This window comes from Martes martes (assembly GCF_963455335.1).
Source record: "Martes martes genome assembly, chromosome: 4".
NCBI lineage: Eukaryota > Metazoa > Chordata > Mammalia > Carnivora > Mustelidae > Martes > Martes martes.
Genome location: NC_137891.1, coordinates 153487254 through 153512177, shown reverse-complemented (window position 1 = coordinate 153512177; position 24924 = coordinate 153487254). Strand labels below are relative to the sequence as shown.

General features: G+C 47.2%; 2 protein-coding genes across 4 annotated transcripts in view; both read right to left on the bottom strand.

Moving 5' to 3' along the window:
* The window catches only part of BEND5 (BEN domain containing 5), a 48353-nt gene extending 26161 nt beyond the window's left edge, over positions 1-22192 (bottom strand). Inside the window, exons 1-3 of one of the 2 annotated variants that reach the window (XM_080800717.1) lie at positions 21801-22192; positions 6387-6520; positions 3839-4223 (exon numbers count right to left, since the gene is read on the bottom strand). In XM_080800717.1, coding sequence (XP_080656843.1) covers positions 3839-4223; positions 6387-6520; positions 21801-22026 — 745 coding nt within the window. In that variant the 5' untranslated portion in view covers positions 22027-22192. Of the gene's footprint in view, positions 1-3838; positions 4306-6386; positions 6521-21800 lie in introns of both variants that reach the window. The other variant, XM_080800718.1, reaches the window with a different exon arrangement.
* The window catches only part of AGBL4 (AGBL carboxypeptidase 4), a gene marked incomplete at both ends in the record, with an annotated part of 1559236 nt that overhangs the window by 228852 nt on the left and 1305460 nt on the right, over positions 1-24924 (bottom strand). The gene's annotated exons all lie outside the window — the stretch shown is intronic.

Genomic DNA, 24924 nt, shown 5'->3' with positions numbered 1-24924 from the left:
CCATCCAGGGAAGTCTCAGAAACATCTTCTCATCCTGTCTTGCTGCTGTCCTCTTGCCTTTCAGCCCCCGACCTCCACCAGGCACACCGTTACAACTTCTGGCTGCTAGATGGTCTGCTCACCACTCTGAGGTCCCCATCAGGCTCCTGCTCTCTGCCCCTTCTCATCCACCACCTGCAGGACCACAAGGCCTGGGGGAGTCAGCAATGATGCTTCCAGGAAGGGAGGGAGCCTTCCTTTTAAAACTGAGCATTGGTGACCTATTGACCTCTCTTGCCTCTGAATCTGCCTGTTACGGTGTAGATGATTCAGCACCCCAGCTGGACAAAGGCCATTGAGCTGCACCCCCGGGCAAGGTGGATAGGAGGAAATATGCAAGGAAGGGCCTCTAAGAACAATGCCTGAGTTAGGCCCATGGGGCCAAGGATGGTACAGCTCAGGATGTGCTCTCAGAGGACACATGAAGCCAAGAAACAAAGAGGGTCTTAGTCACTTGCTGGCTCTTTGCCATGTTAGCAGTGTCTTGATGATGTACACAGATGAGGAGCTATTACAGCAGGGGGTGTCTTCCCAGACTCACTAAGAGAGTTCCACCTTCAAAGGCTAAGCTAGCCACCCACCCCCTTCCAGGACTCATCACACTGCATTTCAACTACACGCTTACCTATTTACCTCCATCACTACCCACACCCCAACTTCAACTTCCAGTGTCTTAGTCTTCTTTGTGCCTCTCCAGGCCCCTAAGCTCAGAAAGCATCTGGTCAATGTTGGCTGACTAAGTTATAGTATGTGTATGTATATATGTATCACCCTTCTATAACAGAAGACCCTGACAGACATGGAAGTTAGTTAACCTACCTAAGGTTTTACCAGTTATGGTTAGTAGGACAGAATTAAAAACCAAACTGGGCCCCTCCCACTAAATGGCGTGAAAAAAAAAAAAAAGCTGACAGTTAAGTGGGCACCAACCAGAATGCCAGGTACCATGCTATGAGGGGTATTACTATTTCCACTTGACAGATGAGAACACCAAGGTTCAGAGAGGTGCTCTCTGCCTCGATTGCTCCTCATTCTTCCCATGTACTCACTCAGGTCTGAGTAACAAACATTCACCCTTCAGGTTCCAGCTTAGATGTCATTTCCTTCAGGAAGCCTTTCTTCTCCAGTCCCCCCAAATTCAGTGGATGCCCCTCTTCTGCAGTCCCACAGCCCCATGTGCTTTTGTCCTTCTGGTAACATTTATGCCTTGTGCGGTCGCTAGGTGTGTCAGTGGCTGTCTCCTTCATCAAACTCTGACCTCTTCAAGGGCAGAGGGCAAGGGCTATATCTTAAACATATCAACCTCTCACCACTAGGCAAAACGCCTAGCACATAGCAGAAGACCAGTGAATAACTGTGGAAGAAAAGAGGGAAGGAGGAAAGGAAGCAAGGAAGAAAGGGAGGAAAGAAAGTTCCCAAAGTCAGAGTTGGGAAGTAGGGAAGTTGAATCCAGGCTTGGCTGGTTCTAAAGACTAGACTATGTCTGTGAAAATATACAAATTCCCCTTAGGGTAGAAACCCTTCTGTTATTTTCTTGTGGATTTATCTTAGAACTTGGCACATTATCATTCTCCAATCAACAAGTGCTAATCAATGGACTTTAAGTTCTCACAGGTCAGGGACGGTGAGTGTAGTGTTCTAGGATGCCCACGGCCCCCTGCACGTAGTCGTGGGTGCTCCACACACACTGGCAGCCTGAGCTGACTTCCATTCAGCCCGTCCACTACGAAGACAATGGTGACTGAGCAGGGAAGAGCCCACCACTGGTCCTCATGATGGCAATCAAGGCCTGTGAGGTAGGAGAGCCTGGGAAGTTCAAGACACTGAAACTATGGCTGAGGTCAAGTTAGTCTGTTTTTACAACTAAAGAGGCATGTAATGAAGCAAAATGCAGTGTCTTATTGCCCCAGAGGTCCAGGAGTGATTTCTGGAGTTTAAGCCCAGTTCATGATCATACAAAGCAGGCAGTTTCCCCAGGAGCTGAAACAATGGCGTGGAGAGTTTTTGTTATTAGTGTGCTTTTTTCCCCACAAGAATTTTACAAAAGGCACAGCATACAAGGTTCAGTGAAAATAAAAATTACTCATTTGAAGACCAGGAAACACTTCTTCTTTCTGAAAATTTCAATTCTCTCCCCATCCCCCATCCCAACTCCAAGACCAACATAGCTTCTGTGAAATTTTGCAGTTAGGGCTTCTTTCTAAGATTTTTATTTTGAGGTAGAATTTTAATAACTCTTTAGGTTGCCTACCACATGTGACCTTTACTGCCACTTCACACCTCTACAGGCAATGACCTGGGAGAAGTGCCAAGACCAAGGCTGAGTCAGAAAGCGGGGAAACTACCGGCCTAGATTATAAGGGGACTTGGTCTGACGTGAGTTGTGTCTCTGCCTCCCCAGTGGCTCCGGTTAAGTCCCAACCTCAGTTTCCTTCTCTGTGACAAAGGCATGGAAAACCTCTCAGCTGACTACCTGAGCCATTCTGAAGATCTATTGAGACACTGTCTCCGGGACCCACGCTAAGATATAAAAGACAGCTATGAATATAAGTGAGGTAGGGTAAGAGCACATCTACCTAAACATCAAAGCAGAATGAATGAGGCTTTACAGAGAAATCTATTATCTGATAACAGAAACCTTCCTTCTTGAGTGAAAAATTATATTTGATTCAAACTTTGGGAATAGAACTTGTGTGTTTCTAGACTAGATTGCTCCCATTTTTAAGCAAAAAAACCATTGGCACAGGGTTAGTAATGATTGTCCTCTGGGGTTGTGGTGGCTGTGAACCCTGTTACTCTGGTTTCCGCAATAGTGACTGGCCTCTATCTTTTACAATTCTGGATTCTTGTGTTCTGAGAGTGTTTCTTTCTTGTTCTCTCTGCGAGGCAGTCATTTCCCCCTGCTGTCCAGGCTGCTGCCTTTCAAATTTCCTGATTCCTGCTTCTAAACCACATTAAATGAGAAAACCCAAAAACCTGGTTTGTTAATATCGCTTGCAGCGTTAAGAGCCTCTTAAGTTCTTCTACGAGGAAACCAAAGGAGTTTTCTACATCTTTATGTTAATCCTCCTAAGGTCATGTGCCTCTTGCTCAAAGCTCTTTAATGTTTTTCATTCCTTCCCAAACAAGTCCAACGTTCCAGCTGGCCTGGTTTTCAAGGTCTTCGACCCCTGTCCTCAAAGTACACGTGCAGTATCTCTTCTCAGCAGGCTCGGGGCACTCTCCCATCTTCAGGGGCTGCTGTCCTCTGCCTCCTCTCCAGCCTTGAGATACCCCCAACCTCCAAGGCCTGCTTCAAGGACCACCTCCTTCCTGACGTCTCCCTCAGTTACAAACAACCTCTCCAAACTCTGAACTCTCTCATTTTATCTGCATGCCCCTTGTGGCATTTATCACTTTCTGACTTAACTACACTCTTTTAGGACCATGTGTAGTTCTCTTCGCGTTCCTGAAACTGCCCTGGAGAGGTTTCCTTCAACCCCTGGGACCGCCTCTTGCTGAATGACTGCAGGAATGAGTGAGTGGTGGCCCCGGTTCTCTGTGCCACACTTTTCCATGTTCCCTACTGGGTTCCAGGTAGCTGAGGCCACTGCCCTCAGAAGCTCCTGTCAGACTCCCTACCAGAGGGGGGCGGCTCTGCCTTGGGGGACTGCTGAGCCAAGTGCCTGCCTTTCCCTAGCCTCGAGGGCACTTGGCCCTCGTGTCCCCCATGCCCTCCCTGGAGAAGAGCTGCACCAAGCCTACCCCCACCCCCGCCCCCCGCCGTGTGGAGCGGTAGGTGGCCTGCCCGGGCACTCACCACTGCCAAGCCTCAGGAGCAGCACGTCCTGGAGCCTCCGGTTGAGGTCCCGGAGCTCCTTCATTTCCGACACGAGCGCCCCATACTCCTTGAGCTTCTTGGCCTGCTGGACCAGCTGCCTCCGAGTCCGCTCCAGCTCCTGCTGGAGGTGGCGCATCTCCTCCTGCTGCTGCTGGTAGTTGCGCAGCAGCTCCTCGTACAGAGCCCGGGGCACGACGGCATCCTCCAGACTGTCCATGTCCTCCGTGCCCGGCGAGGCCTCCACGAAGACCTCCTCCGGACACGTGCTGTGGCCCAGGCTCAGGCCGTTCTGCTTCTCCAGCCGGGCCACCACGGCCTCAATGCTCTTATGCGCCGCTTCGCTCGGCTTCCGCCCCTCGGGTCTCTGTGTAGGACAACGAGAATCAGTTCAGGCAAGGGCAGCTGGGACTTTCTTGGACTGCGGCTCAATATTTCCCCAGACAATCCTAGAATCACAGAACCACAGAACATCAGTGCCTGGAGAAACCTGTGCAAACACTCAGTCAAAGCCTTTCATTTTACAAACGGGGAAACGGAGATTTGAGGTGGGGAAGGGTCTTGCCTAAGGTCACACAGTCAGTTGGTGACAGAGCCGGGACTCTGGTTTCCCAGGCCGGTGCTCTATCCCTTCTATGGCTCTGCCTCCTGGGAGCATAGTCCACCATGCCCACCCTCGCCAACTCCAGCCCCCAACCCACCCCCAGGGCCTAGGCTGTGACTTGCTCACAGGGGTGTTCGATGTTTATCAGTGGAGAATCTGTGAGAAATCGGGCCAGGCCAAACCATCCCAGGGGAGTCCACACTCAAATCTCTTCAACAACAGAAACATAAAAGGCAAAACACCTCAAGACAAAACAAAACACCCACCCTCCCCGCCCCCAACACACAAAAACCAAAGGGCATTCCACCAGTAACATTCCCCTCAAGAGTGCTTTCATTGGGAAGGATGCTAAGAACTCTAATCTGTTCTAATCGAGGGCAGGAGCCGTGTCTTATTTTCTGTTTCTCCACTGCCTACTCAGAACTGGCACTTGGCAGGGGCTTGATAAATGTTTACTTAACTGAAAAGTTGAAAGAATGCTGGAACTGCAAGTTCCTTCAGTTTAACTCCCTCGTTTTCCAGGTGAGGACACTGAGGCTCAGAGAGGGGAAGGACCACGCTTGGGCTCACGTGGTGAGCTTGCAGACAGAGCAGATCCAGAACCCAGAGCCCTGCTTCCAGTACGAAGCCCCTTCCCCCACATCTGCCAGCCTCTCCTCGGACTCTCGCCAAGATGAAGCTCAGCAAGACAGTGGATATACAGAGCATAGTTCATTGAGAAGAAAATTATCCAGGACTATCTAGGGGCTGGGGTTTCAGCTGCCTGAGGAAATTTCAGCTCAAGCAGACAAAGCTTCCATTGTGGGGGAGTGGGAGTTACAGGACCAACTGAATTCCTCACTCAGGGCAGGAGGGCCAGGCGCTCTCCCGATTGGGGCACTTCCGGGAGGGTGCAAACAACTAAGGACAGCAGATTCCACACAAACTAACTGCGTCAGGTCAAGCCTGCCTTAACCTCTCGATAAATTTCTGGGTGTTTAATGAAAAACAAAACAAAACAAAACAACATGATGCTGAGATTGAGTTACATGACAAAAATCCTATCCTATAATTTTATCCATCGGGACAAGTTGCTGCTAGCTTAGATGAACTTATCCGCTAAAATTGTATTGATCACTTGAGATAACTGCCTGCATCACTAAACTGTGAGACCAGCAAGGGCAGTGACCACGTCTGCCTAGTCTCCTTGACCAGGGACAGGGCCAGGCCCACAGCACAGGTGCAATGAATGCATCACCTGAACCCAGATGCATCTTTGGGACTGTGCCCTGGGGCTGTCCTTGGCCTTGTGTCCAATATCAGACCATGGTCAATGAAGAAGGCAGCCTTCTTTCTCCTCCCTTCCTCTGGGTACCCACTCTATAGAAAAAAACATCTGGCTTGTTGAACAAGATATTCAGTGGGTTTACAAGTGAAAGCTAGAGGAGACCAACTGGGAAGCACATCAAAGGAAATACAACTTCATGTAAAAGTTTTCTTTCAACCCAGGGTCCACAAACTCCTTTGTGTAATCCTGGCACATTCTGTTTCCTATCGAGTCTACCCTTAGCTGTTTGGGGCAATCTGATAGTAACTGGCTCTGAACTACTGCCCGAGAATGACTGTTTAATATTCCTGGAGCTCAGAGCTGTAGGCCACAGAGGAAGGGGCACTGTTCCAAACACTCAGCAGTGATGATACTGCCTAGATGGGGCAATTGAGCAGTGCGTGGTGGCACAGCATGACTCAGGGCTCCTGGAAAGCTGGCCAGCAAGGCAAATGCACACTGGTTGTCCCAAGACTCGCCCAACCTGAAAAAAATCCCCAGAAAACATTTCTATGGGGCGAAGAGGCCAGAGGGGAACTCTTTAGCTATCAAGACTCTGACAATGTCCCCATGAACTTCCAAAAAAAAAAAAAAAAAAAAAAAGGGAAAGATTTTGTTACCTTGATGTGTCTAAGCTGTAAATCTTCGTCCCCATAATCTTTAACCTCCCCATCTTCTTCTACGTGATTGAGAGAAAGTTTGGGGATTTTTATTTTCTTCTGCATCACACTGTTTTCAAGGTCAGATTTGTCTTCTAAAATGCATACCAAGAGAACAAGGTTCATTATGAGTCAAAACGCTCAAAATACCCATAACCTCAAATGCAAGCGAATGATTGAGGCCAGACCAGTTAAAAAGGAAAAGCAAACAAATCCAAGACCTGTTCCGCCTGCAAGAAGGCTCCTAAGAGCAGCAGTGCAGGTCAAGCTCTAGGGTCAGAGGCATACGCTGTAAGCACCACTGTACAAAGCGCTGAAATCGTGTCCAGTAATTTTGCTTAGGGGTTGCATCAAGCATACCTTTAAAGGGTAGCCTTTCATGGAATCTTGGAACTGGAATGGCCGTTAGATTGCTATTTGGTCTAAACTAGCCTGCGGATCCCTCAAGATCCTTCCAAGCCAAGTGAATTCTCAGGAAAATGTGGTGTTTTTCTGCCATCTCAGGTGCCAGTAAGCATGAAAGGGACGACGGTTCTTCCGGAGGCAGGGCCTCCCCACAGTCCCGACACAGGACAGGCTGAGGTCAAGACAGACAGAAGAAGAGTTAACAGGTAACATTTACTGCCTTTTTAATTGGTATCAGATCACAGAAATGACAGTTTGAGGGGCCCTGCTGACCAACTGGCCCAACTCTCTCATTTCACAGATGAGGGAACTCAAACCCAGAGGAAAGAAGGGGGCTGCCCAAGGCAGGAGTCTGAGGAAGAGCCAGGAGTCTGGCATCTGACCCAAGGCTTACGTGTGATAACTGTATACACCAATTTGAACTACGAACTGGAAGGTGCTACACAAATACAAAGGGATAGGACTTCTCACTTTCTCATTCTTTGAGCTCAACTTCAGACAATCTAAAAGAGAATTTTTTTTCCTCCTGCACAGATGTCAAAGTTTATCTCCCAGATCTGTCTTTCGCTGTAGATGTCAAAAGGAAAAATTCAAAGAGGAGAGTTCTTAAGGTAGAAACTTGAACCTGGAGCTGGCCCCTTGTGGTAAATAGGTTGGGATCTTGTGTTCTGGGCTTGGACTGAGATTCTTGGAATTACTGTGTCTTTGATTCCTCAAAGGTTCCCACTGCTCTATCCCAAATGCACTTTCTAGCGTGTTGCCCAATGCTGGATGTGGCACGTGGCCAGGTAGCTGGTTAAACACAGTCTCTGAGGGTCTTTATGTGTGAGTGTGTGTGTACATGCATATGTGTGTGTGTTAAACACTCTCTTACACTTCCCCCAAGCCAGGCTTCTCTCTTCACAACTTGTTAGTAAAGCTGAGAAGGCAGCTTATAAGCACACAACTATTCTAGAATCTAGTCAAATGCCACATCTTCCCAAACAGTCTTAGGAAGGGAGCCTGTTGGTGCTGGAGAGAGCTCAGTAGGAACCTCAGCTCCTGTGTGGCAGGCCGAGGAGGAAGGCGTGAGGCCTCTCACGGAGCTCAGGTGTGTGCTCTGTAACGAAGTTGGGGGGGACGGCAGCAATAATTCACCTAACTCATCGCACAGTGCCAAGTACACACGAGGCTCTCAATGAACACAACATTAAGACTGACACTAGCAACATGCTCGGAATCATTTTTATTTCCTTAAACATATGGTGAATAAAGATACAATTGAAAAAAAAAAAATAAAGGAATGACTTAAGAAGGGTGTAGAGTGCAAGGGACCTGCCCAGGAAAAACGACTAGTCTTTGTTAACAACCCTCTCCTGATCAGAGGTGAAAACGGCCTTTCCCACTAACTGGAGGAACAACCCTCAGGTTATGTTTTTCACAAGAAAGGCCTGTTTTTGTTCTTTTTATGCCTATAAAACACAGCCAATGAGCTAGGCCTGAACAACAGCAGGGACTGTGGTCTTTCCACAGAGCAGCAACTTCCTCCTCCTATAAATCATTGTAGACTCTAAGTCAAAAAGCTGTTAAAATATAAAAGCTAAAGAAAGTGCTTCAAATGAAGTTATCCCCAAACGGGGCAGCTGGGTGTTTTCACATGTGAAAAAACAGATACAGAGGATGAGAAGGTGGTGTTAGGACTTCTGAATGTGTTGGGGCAAAGCTCCCGAGCTAGTTGTCAGTTTGACAAATTCAAGGGCAAAGGTTTGAGATGTAGATGCCAAACTAGAAATGACAAGCTAGGCTCTGCCTCCCTGAGCTAAAACTGTGGAGCTACTGTGGAGCTCAGGATCAAGGTGGCTGGAGAGAGGCGATCATTCAGATGCACAAAATGAGGTAATATTTGCACTGAGATCAAAGTTCAGATCATCTCCTTCAATGCTTTCAAAATACAGGTGAGGAGACTAAGGCTCCAGATGGTGAAGTCCACTCATCCATCCACTCAACGATGCAGGGGGCTGCAGGAAGAGCAGCACAGGCTGGGTGCTCATTCTGGAGAGATCACTAACTGTGCAAGGTCACAGAAATTAGTGTCAAAACACGAACAGTATGAGAACCCAGACCTGATAACCAGCATCTAGAGCATTTCCTCTTACACCTCAGCATAACATTTACTGAAATTTATACTTACAGGTTCTCGCCTGGGCCCCAGAACATGGAGCCTGAGCACCCAACGGTGGGGACACAAGATAAAAACCAAGGAGAAAGATAAGCCAAGATCTCACATGGTGAGTCTGCATAAGGGGGAAGTAACTGCTATAGGATCTCAGGGCCAAGGGAGATCACTTTGGTCGGTGCAACCATGGCAGGCTTCTGAGAGGAGGCGGCATCTGAGCTAGACTCCTTACTGAGTGATCTTGTGTAAGTTACTTTACTTCTCTGATCCTGCTTCCTCATCTGTGCCTCAATCACTCTGCCAGGATGCTGGGAAGATGACCACTTCTGTATCAAGTTCTATTAAGTACTTGATGGGAGTGAATGGTACGTGGGCAGTCAGTGCTCATCAAAGGACAGCCATATAAGGATGGTAAGGATCCAGACCACACAAAAGGGACAAAGACTAGAAACTTAAAAAGGAAGGTTGGGAAACTATTTAGACTGGAATGGTTATAAAACATGGTTCAGTTATAGGCAGAAAAAAGAGGTGAGGGAGGAAGTTAAGGAGACTGGGGCTTAGAGAATAAATGGCCTTGAATGCCAAGGTAAGAGGAACTGAGGTCAGCAAGCAGGTGTGGAAAAAACTACGAGGCAGACAACCTGGATTCCAAGTCCAGTCCTGCCACTTGGTGGGGCAAGAAGTCAGGCAAGTTTGCAATATCAATGAGTGGCATTTTTCTTTTTCTGTAGAAATGGAGATAGAATGTGTACCTCAAGTGGGGATCAATTCAGCTGAGTAGGTGTGCCTTGAAAGCAATAGAGCCCTGTGTATATGGTGGATGGCAAAGCTCAGGAGAGCCTGCTGCTGGCTCAGAGTCTGCTGTCGGCTTGCTTTTTTCAGGTGGAGACCTGTCCCACTGCCTGCCTGCAGTGCTCCACTCCCTACCTGACTGCAGGAGGCCCTGCCCCCACCAGCTAGCTATACCCAAGGCTCCACGCTCTCCCATGTAACTGGAATGTCCCCAATCTTTCCTATCTGCTTGACAAACTCCACTCAACCTCCACTTCTCTCCTCCTCCTTCTCCAAGGCCCCCTTACACATCGTACATACCTCTCTGTAGCCTCTTTTCTCACCACGTTGCAATCATCAGGTTTGAGGTCTACCTTCCCCACTGGAGTGTGAGTAACCTCAGGACAGGACCCATATCCTAGGCCTGGCCATACAACAGGGACTCATCAAACAAAAATGTTTAATGCAAGAATAATAAAAATGAGGCTACACCAATAGCATAAGAAAAGATGCTCACAATCACCAGTCATTAGGGAAAGGCAAATCAAAAACATAATGAGATACCACTTTGCAAGAAGATGGCCATAGTCAAAAAAAAAAAGAAAGGAACAGAGAAGAAATGCAACAAATGTTGGGAGGATGTGGAGAAACTGGAACCCTCAGTCATTCCTGGTGGGCATGTAAAATGGAGCAGCCATTGACAATTCCTCAAAATGTTAAATATAAAATTATCATATGACCCACCATTCCACTTCCAGGTATACACATAAGAGAGATGAAAACATCTACGAAACCTGGTGCACGAATGTTCACAGCAACACTCTTCATGATAGGTAAAAGGTGGAAACAACTCAATTGCTTATCAGTTGATGAATGGATAAAAAAATGTGGTCTAGCCACGCAATGGAATATTATGCAGCCGTAAAAATAAATGAAGTACGGCAGATGCTACAACATGATGAATTCTAAAATCATTATGCTAAGTGAAAAAAGCCAGACACAAAGTCCACATGTTGTCTGATTCCATGTGTGTGGCATGCCAGAAGAGGCAAATCCATAGAGCAGGAAGTAGATTTATGTGTGCCAGGAGCCCTGGGGGGAGAGGCAATGACAAATGGCCACTTAGTGGGTCATAGGGATTTTCTGTGTGTGTATGTGTGTGTGATGAAAATGTTCTGGAACTGGGCAGTGAAGATGGTTACAGAACACAGTGAATATACTAAGAACCACTGATTTGTACATATTTTAAAATGGTTAAAATAGTGAATTTTATGTTCCTATACTTCAACTAAAAAACAGGCTACCACTTGAAGAATGTTTACTACCTATCAGGTTCCACCATAAGGCTCTTTGCTGATATTACTACACTTCACAACAACCCTGCAATTACGTAGTATTAGCCACACCTTTTTTCCCTACTAAAAAAGAAATGAGACTCACAGAAGGCCCCAAACCACCCAGATGGGAAGGTGCAGAGCCAGAATTTGATCTAGGTCTCTCTACCTCCTAAGCCCATGTTTATCCTCTCTAAACACAGGCCTGCAACATGGTGGAACCAGAATAAATGCTGAATGAATGAAGGATGGGTAAGTATGAAAACATCCAAATTCCCCAGTCCAGAGATCAAAGCAGAAGACCACTTTACTCCCACTCTCCTTCCAGATGCCTCTGTCCTCAGGAAGTCCCCAGAAAGCAGTGACCATCGCCAGGCATAATAGAAACAGGTCGTAGCCGGGCCTCAGGGCTTGGATGAATTCTTTTTTTTTTTTTTTTTTAAAGATTTTATTTATTTATTTGACAGAGATCACAAGTAGGCAGAGAGGCAGGCAGAGAGAGAGAGGTGGAAGCAGGCTCCCTGTTGAGCAGAGAGCCTGATGCGGGGCTCAATCCCAGGACCCTGGGATCACCACCTGAGCTGAAGGTAGAAGCTTTAACCCACTGAGCCACCCAGACGCCCCTTGGATGAATTCTTTGAAAAGGTAGACGCAGCAGTACAGGAAGTTCTGAAATGAAAAAAGTGAGTTCCAGAAAGGAGCAGAAGCAGATCGTCCCTCCAATCCTATGCCTCCTGATCTGGATACTTGGCTGGGGAGGATCTTGAGGCTCCTGAGAGCTAACTAGTTCTTGGTTCTGTGGTAACACACATCAGTCTCCATCTTGACTGGTGCTCTAGGGATAAGGGCTCAAGACGACCCGGGGCCTCCGTTCATCATTTTCTTCAGTCAGAGCACATTTACCGGGCTCTGTTTTGAGTTGAACACAATACTAAGTGTTCCTTGTCTTTTGGACCCTTCCAACCCAGTATGTACTAAGAACCCCAACCAGAATGCAAGGTTTGACTTCCTGAGAGAGGCTGGTTCATGTGGGGCAAACCTCCAGTCTCCAGGCCTTCCTGAACCTAATCCTGATTGAAGGTGATACCTCACATCTACATCTAATCCACAGAAGATTTACGAACAATCACTGTCATCATCAAAAGGGAAAGAAATCATTGGGACAGGGAGGTCCAAGATCTACTAAAAGCAGCACAGTCCTTTGAATGAGGTGGTCCTTGTTTGAAATTCCGGCTCTTCCACATACTACCTTTGGGAACTTGGGCAAGCTACTTAACCCATCTGAGTCTCAGGATCATTATCCATAACATGGAAATGATAAACTGTTCTCCAAAAGATGGTGCGTGTAAAACACCCAGCACAGAGCCTTGCTTGTCATAGGCGTTCAATGAATAGCTGCTCTCAGTCTGTCCCGGTGGGTCCCATGCTTGGCTTTTATCCCCTGGCAAAGAGAACCACTGCAGGTACCTGCCACAGATGGAGACGTGATGGAAGAGATGTTTCGGGAAGATTAATGTGGCAGTGGCAAGCAAGACGGATGAGGTGTGAGGAGGAGACTGAACACAGGGTGACAAGAAGCTATAACTCTTGACTGGTCACATTAATGAAGGTGAACAGTGGCGTGGATCATCTAGGACAGCAAATAACTTCATGTAGCATTTTAATGTAGCTTTGGAGTGTGCTTCTGGCTTGGAATTCCAGGAAACCACGTAAGAAACTAGCAGTGGACTCGGACAAGGAAAACTCTCTAGTCAACCTGCCTTTGCAACTATTCCAAGCTTAAGACTAAATAATCAGTTCTCCTGTAAACAAACATGTCAAAGAGACAATCTTTACTGATTCTGACTTTCTGATTTTCAAGGCGAAGAAAACCACCAAGGATTTGGACATCAACTATTTCCTCCTCCTTTCCAGCTGCTGTGATATCAGCTAATTGCACCCATCCACGTGACAAATACTGAGTAAGCACCTACTATGTGCCAGGGCCCACACCAAATTCTTAAACATCTATACATTTAATCCCCATAATGCCTCCACTGAGGCAGAAATTGAGGCTCAAAGAAGTGCGATGGCTTGCCGAAGACATCAAGCTATTATATAGCAGAGACAGCATCTCAAATCAGATCCGCGTGACACTCGGGCCCTGTTCCTATCATGTAATCATCCTATAGGAAGAACAACAGAAAAATGACCAAGTTGCTAAAACTTCCTCAACTGAACTAAAAGACACATATAAAATGATGAGTGTGTCAATATAACTTCCAAAGTACCTGCCTTTCTCCTAAGACCTTGCCTACACCCAAAAGAATGCCATGATAAATTCCCAAACTGAGCTGAGCACTGTGCCAGTATGACTAGATAGCAGACTCCTGAACTACAAGCTTATCAAGTCCCCCAAGCTCTAAATAAACCCCAGAGTCCTGATTCAAAGTGATAAAATACGGTAGAAGCTACTCTTCAGAAATATAGAAGAAACTCGTATCTGTTAGTAACCTGAGAGAGAGAGAGGGAGAAACATCCCATTAATGGAGGTAGAGTAATAAGCAAATAGAGTTTTAGAAAATAGGCAGGTGAACAGAAAATGAAAAGCAAGTCTGTCTTCAAAAGTGAAAAAAGTCCTGAAGAATCTGTAGTACACAGGAAAAATGAGAGAGGGATTGTCTTGACTCCCATTTTGCATAAAATCATGCTGGATCATGGAAAGGATCCAACAGCAGAGAGTTGAATGTGGTGTGGGTTTGTTAGCCAGGATGAAATTCTGAGAAGCTAAACATAAAATGTGTACAAAGGTTTGTCTTGTTTTAAAAATATCTACATGCAAGTTTGAAGTTTTTCATATGTACAAAAATCCTATAAAGTCTTATGATGTTTGCATTAAAAACAGACATGCCACAGAGAAGACATGCACGTTGTGTTCTCTAGCCTATGGTGTTTGTTTTTATAAAATCCAAGGCAGACAAAATTCTCAAGTTTCAAGGATTATATCCAGTCAAGACAACACAAAGAAGAGTGCCTGATGTGGTAGAGCAGAAAGAAATCAGGCGACACTGGTTCGAGGCCTGGCTCTGCAACTGCCTCTCCGGCTGTCAGCTCCTCTTCCTCTTGGTTTTCTTCTCTGTAAAACACAGGGACTAGATGAGAAGACCTTACCAGGTCCTTCAGCTCTGTAACCATAGGCTAGGCAGCCGGAATTATAGGTCTCTTTCTCTTCTGTGCAGGGCAGAGTAAGAGTAGATGACCTAACCCCTCCCAGTGGGCACACTAGAAGAAATGCCCTGACGCCATTCAAAAAAGGAGGCAAAGAAACCTCTAACTGGGTTTCAGTAGGTCTCATCGCTCTCACTCCTGCTGCCTCACTGGCCTTGGCACAGGGCTGGGGCACGAACAAAACCAGGAACTTCATCCTGCTGGCTCATTTGCTGGGGTAAGAAATGGCCCCAGCACAGGGTCACAGCACAGGGTAAGAAAAGGCCCCAGCACAGGGTCACAAAGGGGCAAAACATACAAAGGATCACTAGCCTTTCGTGCTGAAGCCAAGCCCCAGGAGGATTTAAAACACACATGCTAAATTTTAAACTTGTCTGCTTCTTACATGTGCTTGTTCCTCTAAAATCACTCCTTTCCACAAACGGTGGTACACAAGCTGTTCTCTTCCCAGGAACTCCTAGTCACCACAGTCCTTAACAGCTGCCTTTATTGAGCGAATACCTACTATGTGCCAGACACTTTTCTGTATTCCCTAGCTAAGTAACACAGTGGGCAAGCAGCGGATTACCATCCGTACATCACACATGAGCACCTGAGACTGAGAGAGGTGATTTAATCTCCCTAAGGTCACATCACTTCTAAGTAGCAGAGTTACCATTGGAACCCAGACTGTCTGACTTCAGAGCCCATTTTCTTTCAGTTCTCTAACACTTTCACCTTAATATTTAAGGAACTGACCTAGAGGTCACCTAACCAAATTCTCCCATAGGGCAGGATTCCATTCCAGAATATTCTTGATGTGCTTACCACCTCCAGTGATCACAAGCTCATCAGGATGCTGGAAGACCTTTCAATTGTTCATCTGCTCTCTCTATTACCATGTTGCTCCCACCAATCCCTATGAATTCCACTCTTTGTATCCAACTCTGCTTTCTGGACCCCAAAGAACAGGCCTGATCCTTCCTCCACTGGGAGCAAAACTCAGACACTGAACACTACCAAAATATCATGCCATGCAAATCTTTTCTTCATTTCCGTATATATTTAGCTGCCCTATTCTATGTCTAACCAAAAGCTGAGAGGAAGAAGCAGTTGTATGTAGTTAAGAGAAACAAAAACAAGCCTAGATCTGGGATCCAAAGACCTCTCTCTTAGCTTGATTTTCAGGACACCCATCTGCCCTGCTTATCACTCGATTCTCTCTCTGTCCGTCTCTGGTCGTTTCTTCCCAGTCACCTTTTTTGGGCTCTTCCTCTTCAGCTGTGCCCTTAAAAGCTGATGTTCTGAACAGTTTTGCCTTGCATGATTCTTTATCCTGCACCCTCTCCTGCTGTGACCTCACCAGTCCTGTGGCTAATGACTTCCACATTGGGATCTTTAGCCCAGTTTCAGAGTGCTGTCCTGAACCTTGACCACGTGCCTGATTGTTCTCCTGGAGCGTCCACCCAGCTGTCCCACAGGCCCCTAAGATTCAACCTGTCTCAAGCTAACCTCATCACCTCCTCTTCCAACCAACTGCTCTTCTAGTGCTTCCCACGGAGGGAGGAGAGGCCAGATCACCACATCATTCTCACCACAACCAGGCAGTGGCCAAGTTCCATGGATCCTCCTTTCTTAGTCCATCTCAGACCCATCATGACCACTGCCACCTTACTTTAGGTGCCACGCTTCCTGAATGAACCGACCCACACTTCTCCGCAAGCCCTGAGCACGTGGGAAGACGCAGCCCATTGCCTGGCACCTACAGTTCCTGCTAGATAACTGTCTGAAGAGCCTGCTTCTCCCAGGTCAGACAAGTAGCCCTCTTCATGGGCATGCAGACAAAGTATACAGAGATTCCTAGCACTGAACCTGGAACCTGATGAGTACTTCATAAATATTTAACAAATTAGTGCTAGAAAGCAAAAAACAATGCCCATTCCTCTGCATTTCCCTTCAGCATATGGCTGTCCACCTCGTAGAACTCAATACCTACAAAACTTAAATAAATCAGAGAAAACGTCTTCAGGGCACATACGCTCTTCTGGTAAGCATTTTAAAATGAAGAGTACACACATCTCTCTCTTGAAGGAGCTTATAAGACAAAGCAGGTAGACACAGTGGAAAGAGAACTAATCCTGGAGTCAAAGATCTAAACATGAACTCCACTTTTCTGGTGTGCTTTTATTTATTTATTTATTTATTTTTCTGGTGTGTTTTTAAAAACAAAAACTAGTATGTTCTTGAATAACAGAACATTACACAAAAGAATATGACCTCAGCTTGCCTGGGGCAATTTTTTTCTTTCATCCTACGAGCTAGAACTCTGAAGTACTCTGTAGCACGTACCATTTCGTTGTAAGGAATGTGTGGTTCTTGAACAAGAGAAATCACATTAGACTAAGCCTGCAATGGTTAACATTTCAGTGGAATCTGCAACAGATGACAGCAGGCAAGTTCCAATCTTTGCTCCAATGTGTATTAGCAGAACATGTCAAAACCTAAATTAAAAGTTTTCACTCGTTTTTAAAAAAAATAAATCCTTTTGTTGGCAGTCTCTCACTGATGACATGCAACAATCTTTGCATATGAAATCGGCTAGTCCCCTGCTTTGCTGCTAACTTTGTAGAAGTTCCAAAGCATTTCTGGAGCAAGTGATCTATTTGGACTGACAATGCCAAGCTGGGACCTGAGCCCTGAATGAGCTAAAATTACCAAAGCAAGAAGAACGTGGCTTTGGAAGCTATTTCCCCCAAGTGTGGGGTTTTTCTAGTCAAGGCAGTGATAAAGAATGTTGACTTTTTCCAGATGAACAACGCTGAATGAAACCTCAAAATCCCACTGCAGGTTTCTGCTCTGAAAAACAAGTTGCTGCTACAGAGGTTCCTGTCCTTCCCGCTTCTCAAACGTAATAAATACACCTGTCTTCCCCAAGTTCATGAGTTCAGCATGGGCTGGCTGGTGTGGACCATGTGCTGGGCACTGCAGATGCAGAGACAAGGAAGGCAGGGCCCTGACCTGGAGGAGATCACTGGCTGCTAAGGAAGATACGCACATTCATGACTAACTGAAGCAAAACACACAAATGCTAAGATCCATAAGCAAGGGACAAGCAGAGTAAAGGGAGAGCTCTGAGGAGGGAGTGTCCCCTCTGGGGGCAGAGGGTAGGGCAGGGAACACCCTTGAGGCTGGTGGGGGTGAGGGGAGGCGGCTTCCAGTATATTTTGTCCCCTCCTCTATCACAGCCCTCAGCTCGCTGGACCACAAACATGTCACATGTTAGCCTTCCCACTGGAAGCCACGGGCAGGGGACCCATGTCAGACAATGATTAATCCATCTTGGTTGGTTCCAAAGAGTGTGTGCGGGTATAATCTCAAGAGGGAATGAAACACCACAGGTCTAGGGAAAGTGAGAACAGTGGGGGAAGCTGGAGAAGTAGTGTGGGGCTGGGGCCACTACAAATGCCAGGCGGAGAAGCTGATGTTTAATTCAGAGGCAACAGGGAGCTATAGAAGGTTCTAAGGAGAGAGGTGAATTGACCCAAGACTGTGTTTTAGAAGATTATTTGGACAGCAACTTAGAAAAGAGGCTGGAGACAGGGTGAGCAATTAGAGGGTCCTTGCACTGGTTTAGACAAATAAAAGCTGCTATAGGCCTGAATGCAGGCAGTGGGAGTGGAGCTGGAAAGGGAAGGCTTAAAGAATCTGGACAGTGCACCTAGAATCAGCCCTTTCTCTGCCCCCACCTTTGCCCCTTCCCCACCAGTGCCTGGCTTCTACCTCTAGTTAGCACTCATGTCAAGTCCTAAGACTACATATTCCTTGAGGATAATGCCCATTTCTTCTTCATCAGTCTGCCCCTGACAAAAACCTATATTCTGCAGGGCCTGAGAAGTGAACTCTGTAGCCCCAGGTCATGCTGTCATTTCAGAGCCAGCACCTCCGATGTCCTGGTGCACTGGTGCCTTTGCTTACTACAGCACTGGGCCTGGCATACAGGAAGTAGTAAGGGGGTATTTGAGAACAAAAGGAATTTAGCACACCCAAATAATAATAACAGAGCACAGGTGCTTGGATAGAACGATGTGGTATTGTAAAACTCTGAGCCTAGAGAGCCAGTGTTTGCCCTGTAGAAACCACCAAATTCAATACCAAGAGCCCCAGTAACAGGCCAAACTGCAGTTAGATAATGGTGAGCTCTCCACATGGGTAGCTCTCATTTTCACAACCTATTTGGCAAACAAAGGACAATGAGCAAGGAGAGACCTTGGTAAACCAAGTCTTGAGATATGTGGTTCTCCTGGGGAGGATGGGAGCTCCTTGGAGATTTCCTCAGGAAAATGACAACTGAAGGAGGAGAGGGCAAGGTAGTATGTGTGCGCTCTGTAGGAGGGATGCTGGTAAGACAGAAAGAGAAAGAGCAGAATGGGCTTGAGAACTCAGAAATGAAAACTGTCCACTGGCTCAAAAATTTGCCTTGAGCCCCAAACTTCATGGTCATTTCTCCCATTTACTTTCACTCCTTGCATGCATGCTGTGTGGCTAATAGGAACATCAGCTACTTTAAGAAGGAGAGTGCCAAGCAGGGCCTGTGTTCTGAGGCTAGCTTTGCCATTCATTAGCAGGTCAGTCTCTGAGCCTCAGTGTCCTCAGAGATCAACAGCAATCTCTACCAACAGGGTCCCAGGGAGGATGAGCAGGGACAACACACAGGCACATAGTGAAACTATCAATAAAGGTGGGTTTGTTTCTTTTTCCCTTGGACTGAAATCGCCCTTCGTTGAGGAGAGGGCTATCCCATAGAGTCTGACACATATGAGACCATGGCATAAACCACCATGTCCCACAGCAGCTGGCTTTGATAATTTCTGGATTAAAGAAGAGGTCCACTTGAAGACAGCTCTGGGTTGGCCTGGGCAAATACTCAGTAAAGTACCACACTTCGCACCAACAGCCATGAAGTAGCCCGAAAACTGCCCCTTGAACCCAGGCCATGGGTGCCAGAGAGGGATCAACTATTCGTGGTTAATTCACTAACACAAAGCCATCTCCGCCTCCCCCTGGAGAGCTCACCTCCTCCTGTCTGATGCCACAACACAGTGGTATTTATAGCTGGGAGATGCCAGAAGACAGCTCTTTAAGAGGAAGTGACTGCCAGCAATTCTCAGAGCCACCACATTCAAGTCAAGATGGAGTTTTAAGACACATAGGAGAGTTCTCTCAGGGTAAATGAATCCCCAAACCCACCCTGGCCCTTCCAGCCAGATCTGCAGCCAGGGCAGCAGCTCCAATTTAAAAATTAACCAGCTGATTGGAATTTGAAATGTGGTCTAGCCAACCTCAAGTTGGTTCCCCCATCACCACCCCCACCCCTGTCTCCTCCCAAAAAAGTAGTGAAGAGGTGGGGGAGAGCGTTTTTCAAATCACTTTGCTTAAACTGGCGCCATGGTTCTTCTCTGGATCTGCTCTGCCAACTTCCAGATGTTGCCTAGATTTTTTGTGTTGTTTTTAATAACCCTAGAGATTTATCAACATTCCAACTTGGAGGATGAAAAGTCTATAGATTCAAGATTCATGGTTCTCAGACCAAGAACTACATGTCTTACTTATGAGAACTTTCTTCGATTTTTAAAATCAGAGTCAGTGAGGGCCGCCACCGCCTCGAAGCCTCTCTGCGGTGCTTGAAGAGCCAAGCCATGTTCATGCTTGCTGAATGAATAAATGAATGAATGGACAATCTCCAATGGTGGGGAAACACTCATTACACACCAAGTCACATACATACCACTGACTCCTTCTGACATACATGGCTTCCCCCTCTCTTGAGGCCCTTCCAGATCTAGGAGTATAATACAATCATCAAGAAGCATACCTTCTTTTCTTCTAGCCCAAGCAAAGCTGAGGTTACAGCCTAGTTACAACTTCCTCAGGCCTATACTCTTAGGGAATAATCACCTAGTCCCTTCCCTTGGGTAATTAAAAGCAAGCAAACAAACAAAATAAAACCTAATCAGCTACACAGGTTTCCCTTTTCTACATACTTCTCCTCATTCTGTTTTTCTGGACCCAGCTGTCACCAGGTGTTGTGAATGGGTCTACACCACTGTACCCTAGGGCTTGCCAGAGGGGTGGTAAGGGTGCGGTCTGTCAAAAAGTACCCAGGGTGCCGGTGGGTTTTTAGTTCTTCTTCCACTCCTCGGGTGCAAACCTACTTTCCAGAGGCCACAGGAGGTGCTGTAAAGGAACTGGAGTCACGGGCCAGAGTTCTAATCCATTGCTCATTTGCCAGGGGACCCTAGGCAGGTCACTTCTCGGTTTCAAGCCAGTTTCTCTATCTGCCACATTTAAATACGATCACATGCTGGCTTTATCTTTCAGGCCAAATGTGAGAAAGCGAAAAAAAAGCTGGAAGAATTGGGAAAGGTCTTAAAACTACACCATCTTCATTCAGCTCCTAACCCTGGTCTTCCCTTGCAAGCAGAGAGCAGGCTGGCTGACTATCTCTGCCCACTCTGGGGTACCCCCACCCCCAGCAGCAGCTAAAAGGCTGCTCCCTAGAACGGAAGTGATACTAACTTCTTCCTCTCATGTCTGTACCCAAGTCTCCTACTACTAGCTGGGAAAGAGGGTCCACTGACTTTACAAAGGAAAAGGTGTCTCATGTAGCAGAAAGAACTTGGCATAGTAGCCTGAAAGGGCTGGTTTCTTGTCCTGTCACCAGTTGAACCTCAGTGTCCTCATCTGTCAAAATGGGGCTGAGACCACCTGCCTTGCCTATCTGTCGGGCCCTGAGAACGCAGGAATGGGAGGTCTGCTCTTATCCTGACCAGCAATTCTCTCCTTGCCCTCACTTCCCTCTCCCTCAGAGAGCCTTCTGGGAGATTCAAAAGGGGTGTGGAGGCTCAGGGATGCTGAGTGCCACTACCTCTTTACCTCTGTCACCTAGCCAGGAAGGGGCAGGTGAGAGTGGCACCCAGGGATTAAGGCCTCCCCATCCTGTCCAATGGTGACCGGGATGGGACAAGGATGTCATAGCTTCCTTCTGTGAAGAGGGACTCACACCTAGAAGAGTCTGACAATATCCACCTTGCCTCCTCAGTTCCAGGAGGCACCAAGGGCCTTAAAGGAAGAGAGACAGAGAAACTTAAGGAGACGGAAGGAGCAGAGAGGGGAAGGACCAAAGAGAAGGTGAGAGGCAGAGAAATAAGAGTGCAAAGGAGGGAGAGAAAAGAAAAAGTGAAGGGGCCAGGAGAACAGACAGAAACAGAAAGAGGACGACAGACAGATACTGAACGATGAAGACATACTGACAGCGCGGGAGTGTCGGGGAGGCGGGGAAGACAAAGGGGACCATCCGGTGTTTTTAACTGGTCTGGCCTTTTTGAGACCCCCCCCATCCCCAAAAGAAAAGCCTAGGGGGCGGGCGAAGGAGGCTGGGGCGAGCAGAGGCTCCCCCCGACCCCCTCTACCCTGGGTACCTGCCCCCGCGCGGGTCCCGCCGACCCTCCCGGCCCGCTCGCTCACCTGCCAGCGCCAGGATCTGGGCCTTGTGGAGCAGCAGCGCGCCCCAGTCGCGGGGGGCGCGCGGGGGGCTCTCGGGCCCGGCGCCCAGCTCCTCCGGGCCCCGGTACACGGCGTACACCTTCTGGTTGTCAAAATCCAGCCGCGAGCGGGGGCTGAAGTCGCGCACGCACGACACTGGCAGCGCGTAGCAGACGTTGTCCTCCAGGAACCGCACAAAGGCGTACATGGTGGGCGCCGGGGGCGGGCCCCGGTCGGGCCGGTCAGCCCGCGGGGCGGGCGCGGAGGTGGGGACCCGGCGGGGGGCGCGAGCCGCGCGGCCGGGCCGGGGGGCGGGGGCGGCTCCCCGGGACCCGGGCTCCCCCCACTGTTATTGTTCCTGAAAGCACCGCTCTGCCAATCGGCTGCTCTCGCCTGGGCGCGGAAAAGAGAGGGAGGGGGGGAAGGGGGCGGGGGGCGGGTGAGGGGGGTTTGGAAGCGCACCGCCACTCGCAAAGTCAGACCCGAGCAATCACAGCCGGAGCGCGATTCGCATAGGGAGAGGAAAGGGCAGGGAGATTGAATTGCAATAATAATAATAACAGTAGCATTGCAGGAGAAGGAAAAAATGCATTGACCAAAAGTCGCGCTGCGTGCAGGGAGTATTATATTGCTTCAACAGTCGCTCTCAAAACAAATTGAATCGCAACAAAACTGCATTGCAAAAGAGAGGAGAGAGTGTGAGAGAGTGAACGCAGGGCCTGGGAGCGGGTCAATCTTGTTGGGATCCCTAAGTGTAAACTTGCACTTGCTAGCGAGCAGAATTTTGGAGTGTTTCAAATAATTGCAGCCACTCCTCTTAGCTCCTTTAGTTCGTGTATCTTTTTCCCTTCTTTCTTCTTTTTCTTCTTTCTTCTTCTTCTTCTTCTTCTTCTTCTTCTTCTTCTTCTTCTTCTTCTTCTTTTTTTGCAAAACTGCCAACTCCTGCTGTGGGGAGGGTCAGTCAGCCAGAAACGTTTCCCCAAAGCTGCTAAACTAGTTCTGACCAGAACTGGGGCTTATCTGGGATTTCCAGTTGGACCAGCTGGCTGAGGTGGTGGAGGGTTAGTCTAGGGCAGCTCTCAGCCTAGAGGGAGCAGGGGGCGCCCCTCTGCCCTATAGTCTTTCTCCAATGAAGCACCTCCATCGCAAGCCTTTCTTAGAGCTGGGACCAGTTGGAAAGAAGGAGGGAGTGGAGGTGTACTCTGAGGGAGGCAACCCCAGGATTAGCTGGGCATTTTGGAATGCCTTGAGTTCAAGAATGGAACTCCGTGGAATACCAGTCTTTGCTGTCCCCAGTATAATAGGCAGAAGAGAGCCTGGAGGCCCTTGGGTGCCCCCCAGACAAGCCCTGAACAACTAAAAAGAGGCTGACTGGGCTCTGTTCACAGGAACCACAGTTCCACATCAGAGGGGGCCAGCACTCTCACAGGGATGCCTCCAAGAGGGTGGGCTTTTATACCAAGTTTGGGTACTTTTATCCCCAATTCCCAGCCCCAGATCTGGCACTTGGTAGGGACTAAAATTTTGGGTGAAGAAGAATAATAAATAGAAATCCTCATTCATCCACCTACCCAGTAATTCATTCTTGTGTTCAAGCAACCAAATATTGTTTGGGAAAGCACTATATGCCAGATTCTGGCTAGGCGCTAGTCACAGAGGGATGAACAGAATGGACAAAACACCTAGATTCCTAGCAGTGTTTGATAGTGTTATCAGAAACGGAGTCTTGGTTTTGGACACCTGGGCCGAAATTAGGTTCCTAAATGAGTAACACCTTCCCTCTCCTTGAAACCCTTACAGTCCCATCCAGGAGTATTAAAAATGTTTGAGTAATTATATTATTGTGAGAAAAGTGTTCTCATAGAGGAATGTTTGTTGGGGGTGGCAGACTTAATTAATGTTATATTTTTTCAAAAAATCATTTAAATAAACTCAAGCTGTAAGAAAAAGATAAATCCACAAAAATATTGTTTCATAGTAGTGAGTGATTTTGTTTTCGTTTGTGTTTTGCATGCATATATTTATATTTAACTATATTTCCACAATAACTATTACTTTATGATCAGAATTTCTTACATATTATTTTTTAAAAAAGAACAGTACTCACATTTCAGATCAGCTACACTAATGATGAGGTAGATAAACCAAAACCCGCAATTTCTTTCATTGTGATTCGGGGATAATGTTATACAGGCAAACCCCATAAACATACACCTCCCTGATCCAAGTGCACGGGTCAGATTAAGTTCCCTTAAGCCCGTGGTATATATGTGATTGTAGCCAGATACGACCACGAGTTTCCTGATGCAGTTTTTTTTTCCACACTTGTGGAAAAAAAGAGGTGCCACACTGAGTTGTTCCAGAAGATTTACCTTCGTGATTATGATTTCTTTGGACTAATCTTAAATGAGTTTTTGTCTTAAGAATACATTCCTGTGGTGGTCAAGGGGAAGTAATGTGTAGCAAGACTTCTGATAATTCACAAGATGGTTCATGCAGAGTTGGCCATATTTAATGAAAGTCCATGAAGCTCCAAACTGTGTTTGCAAAATAATTTCTAGTATCATGGCCAATATCCTCTACCATCTAAATGAAGGTGATCACCAAGTACACCATCAGTCTCATCTTTCTTACCACCTTCCTGAACATAGTACATGCCAGATGCATTAAACTATTTGATATTTCCCAAGGTAGCATGCTCTATCAGATCCCAAGCCTTTATGCTTCTGTCCTCTTTCTGGAAAGTTCTTCGTCCTAGAGTGCATGCTGACATCAGCTTCCCCTGAAGACCAGCTCCAATGTCACCTCTTTGGTGAAGCCTTCCCCAACCACTAGCCCTCCTCAAGCACAGGCGGTCCCTGTCTCCTATTTTGTCCAGTACCTTTTATCTTCGTTCCTTAGAGTGAGCTCCTTGAGAGGGGACAAAAGCTGAGTAACCTCAGCATCGCTGCTTTCTGGCGTATTTATGCTTATAAAACAAACATGTTAAAGAAAGACACAGAGAACATGAATAGCAAACCTCCTGCATGGCTTTTCTGAAAATCTGCCCCCTTTTCTCCGAGTTGTAGCTGACTCCAACTCTGTCTCATTCCCAGTGACCAAAGGG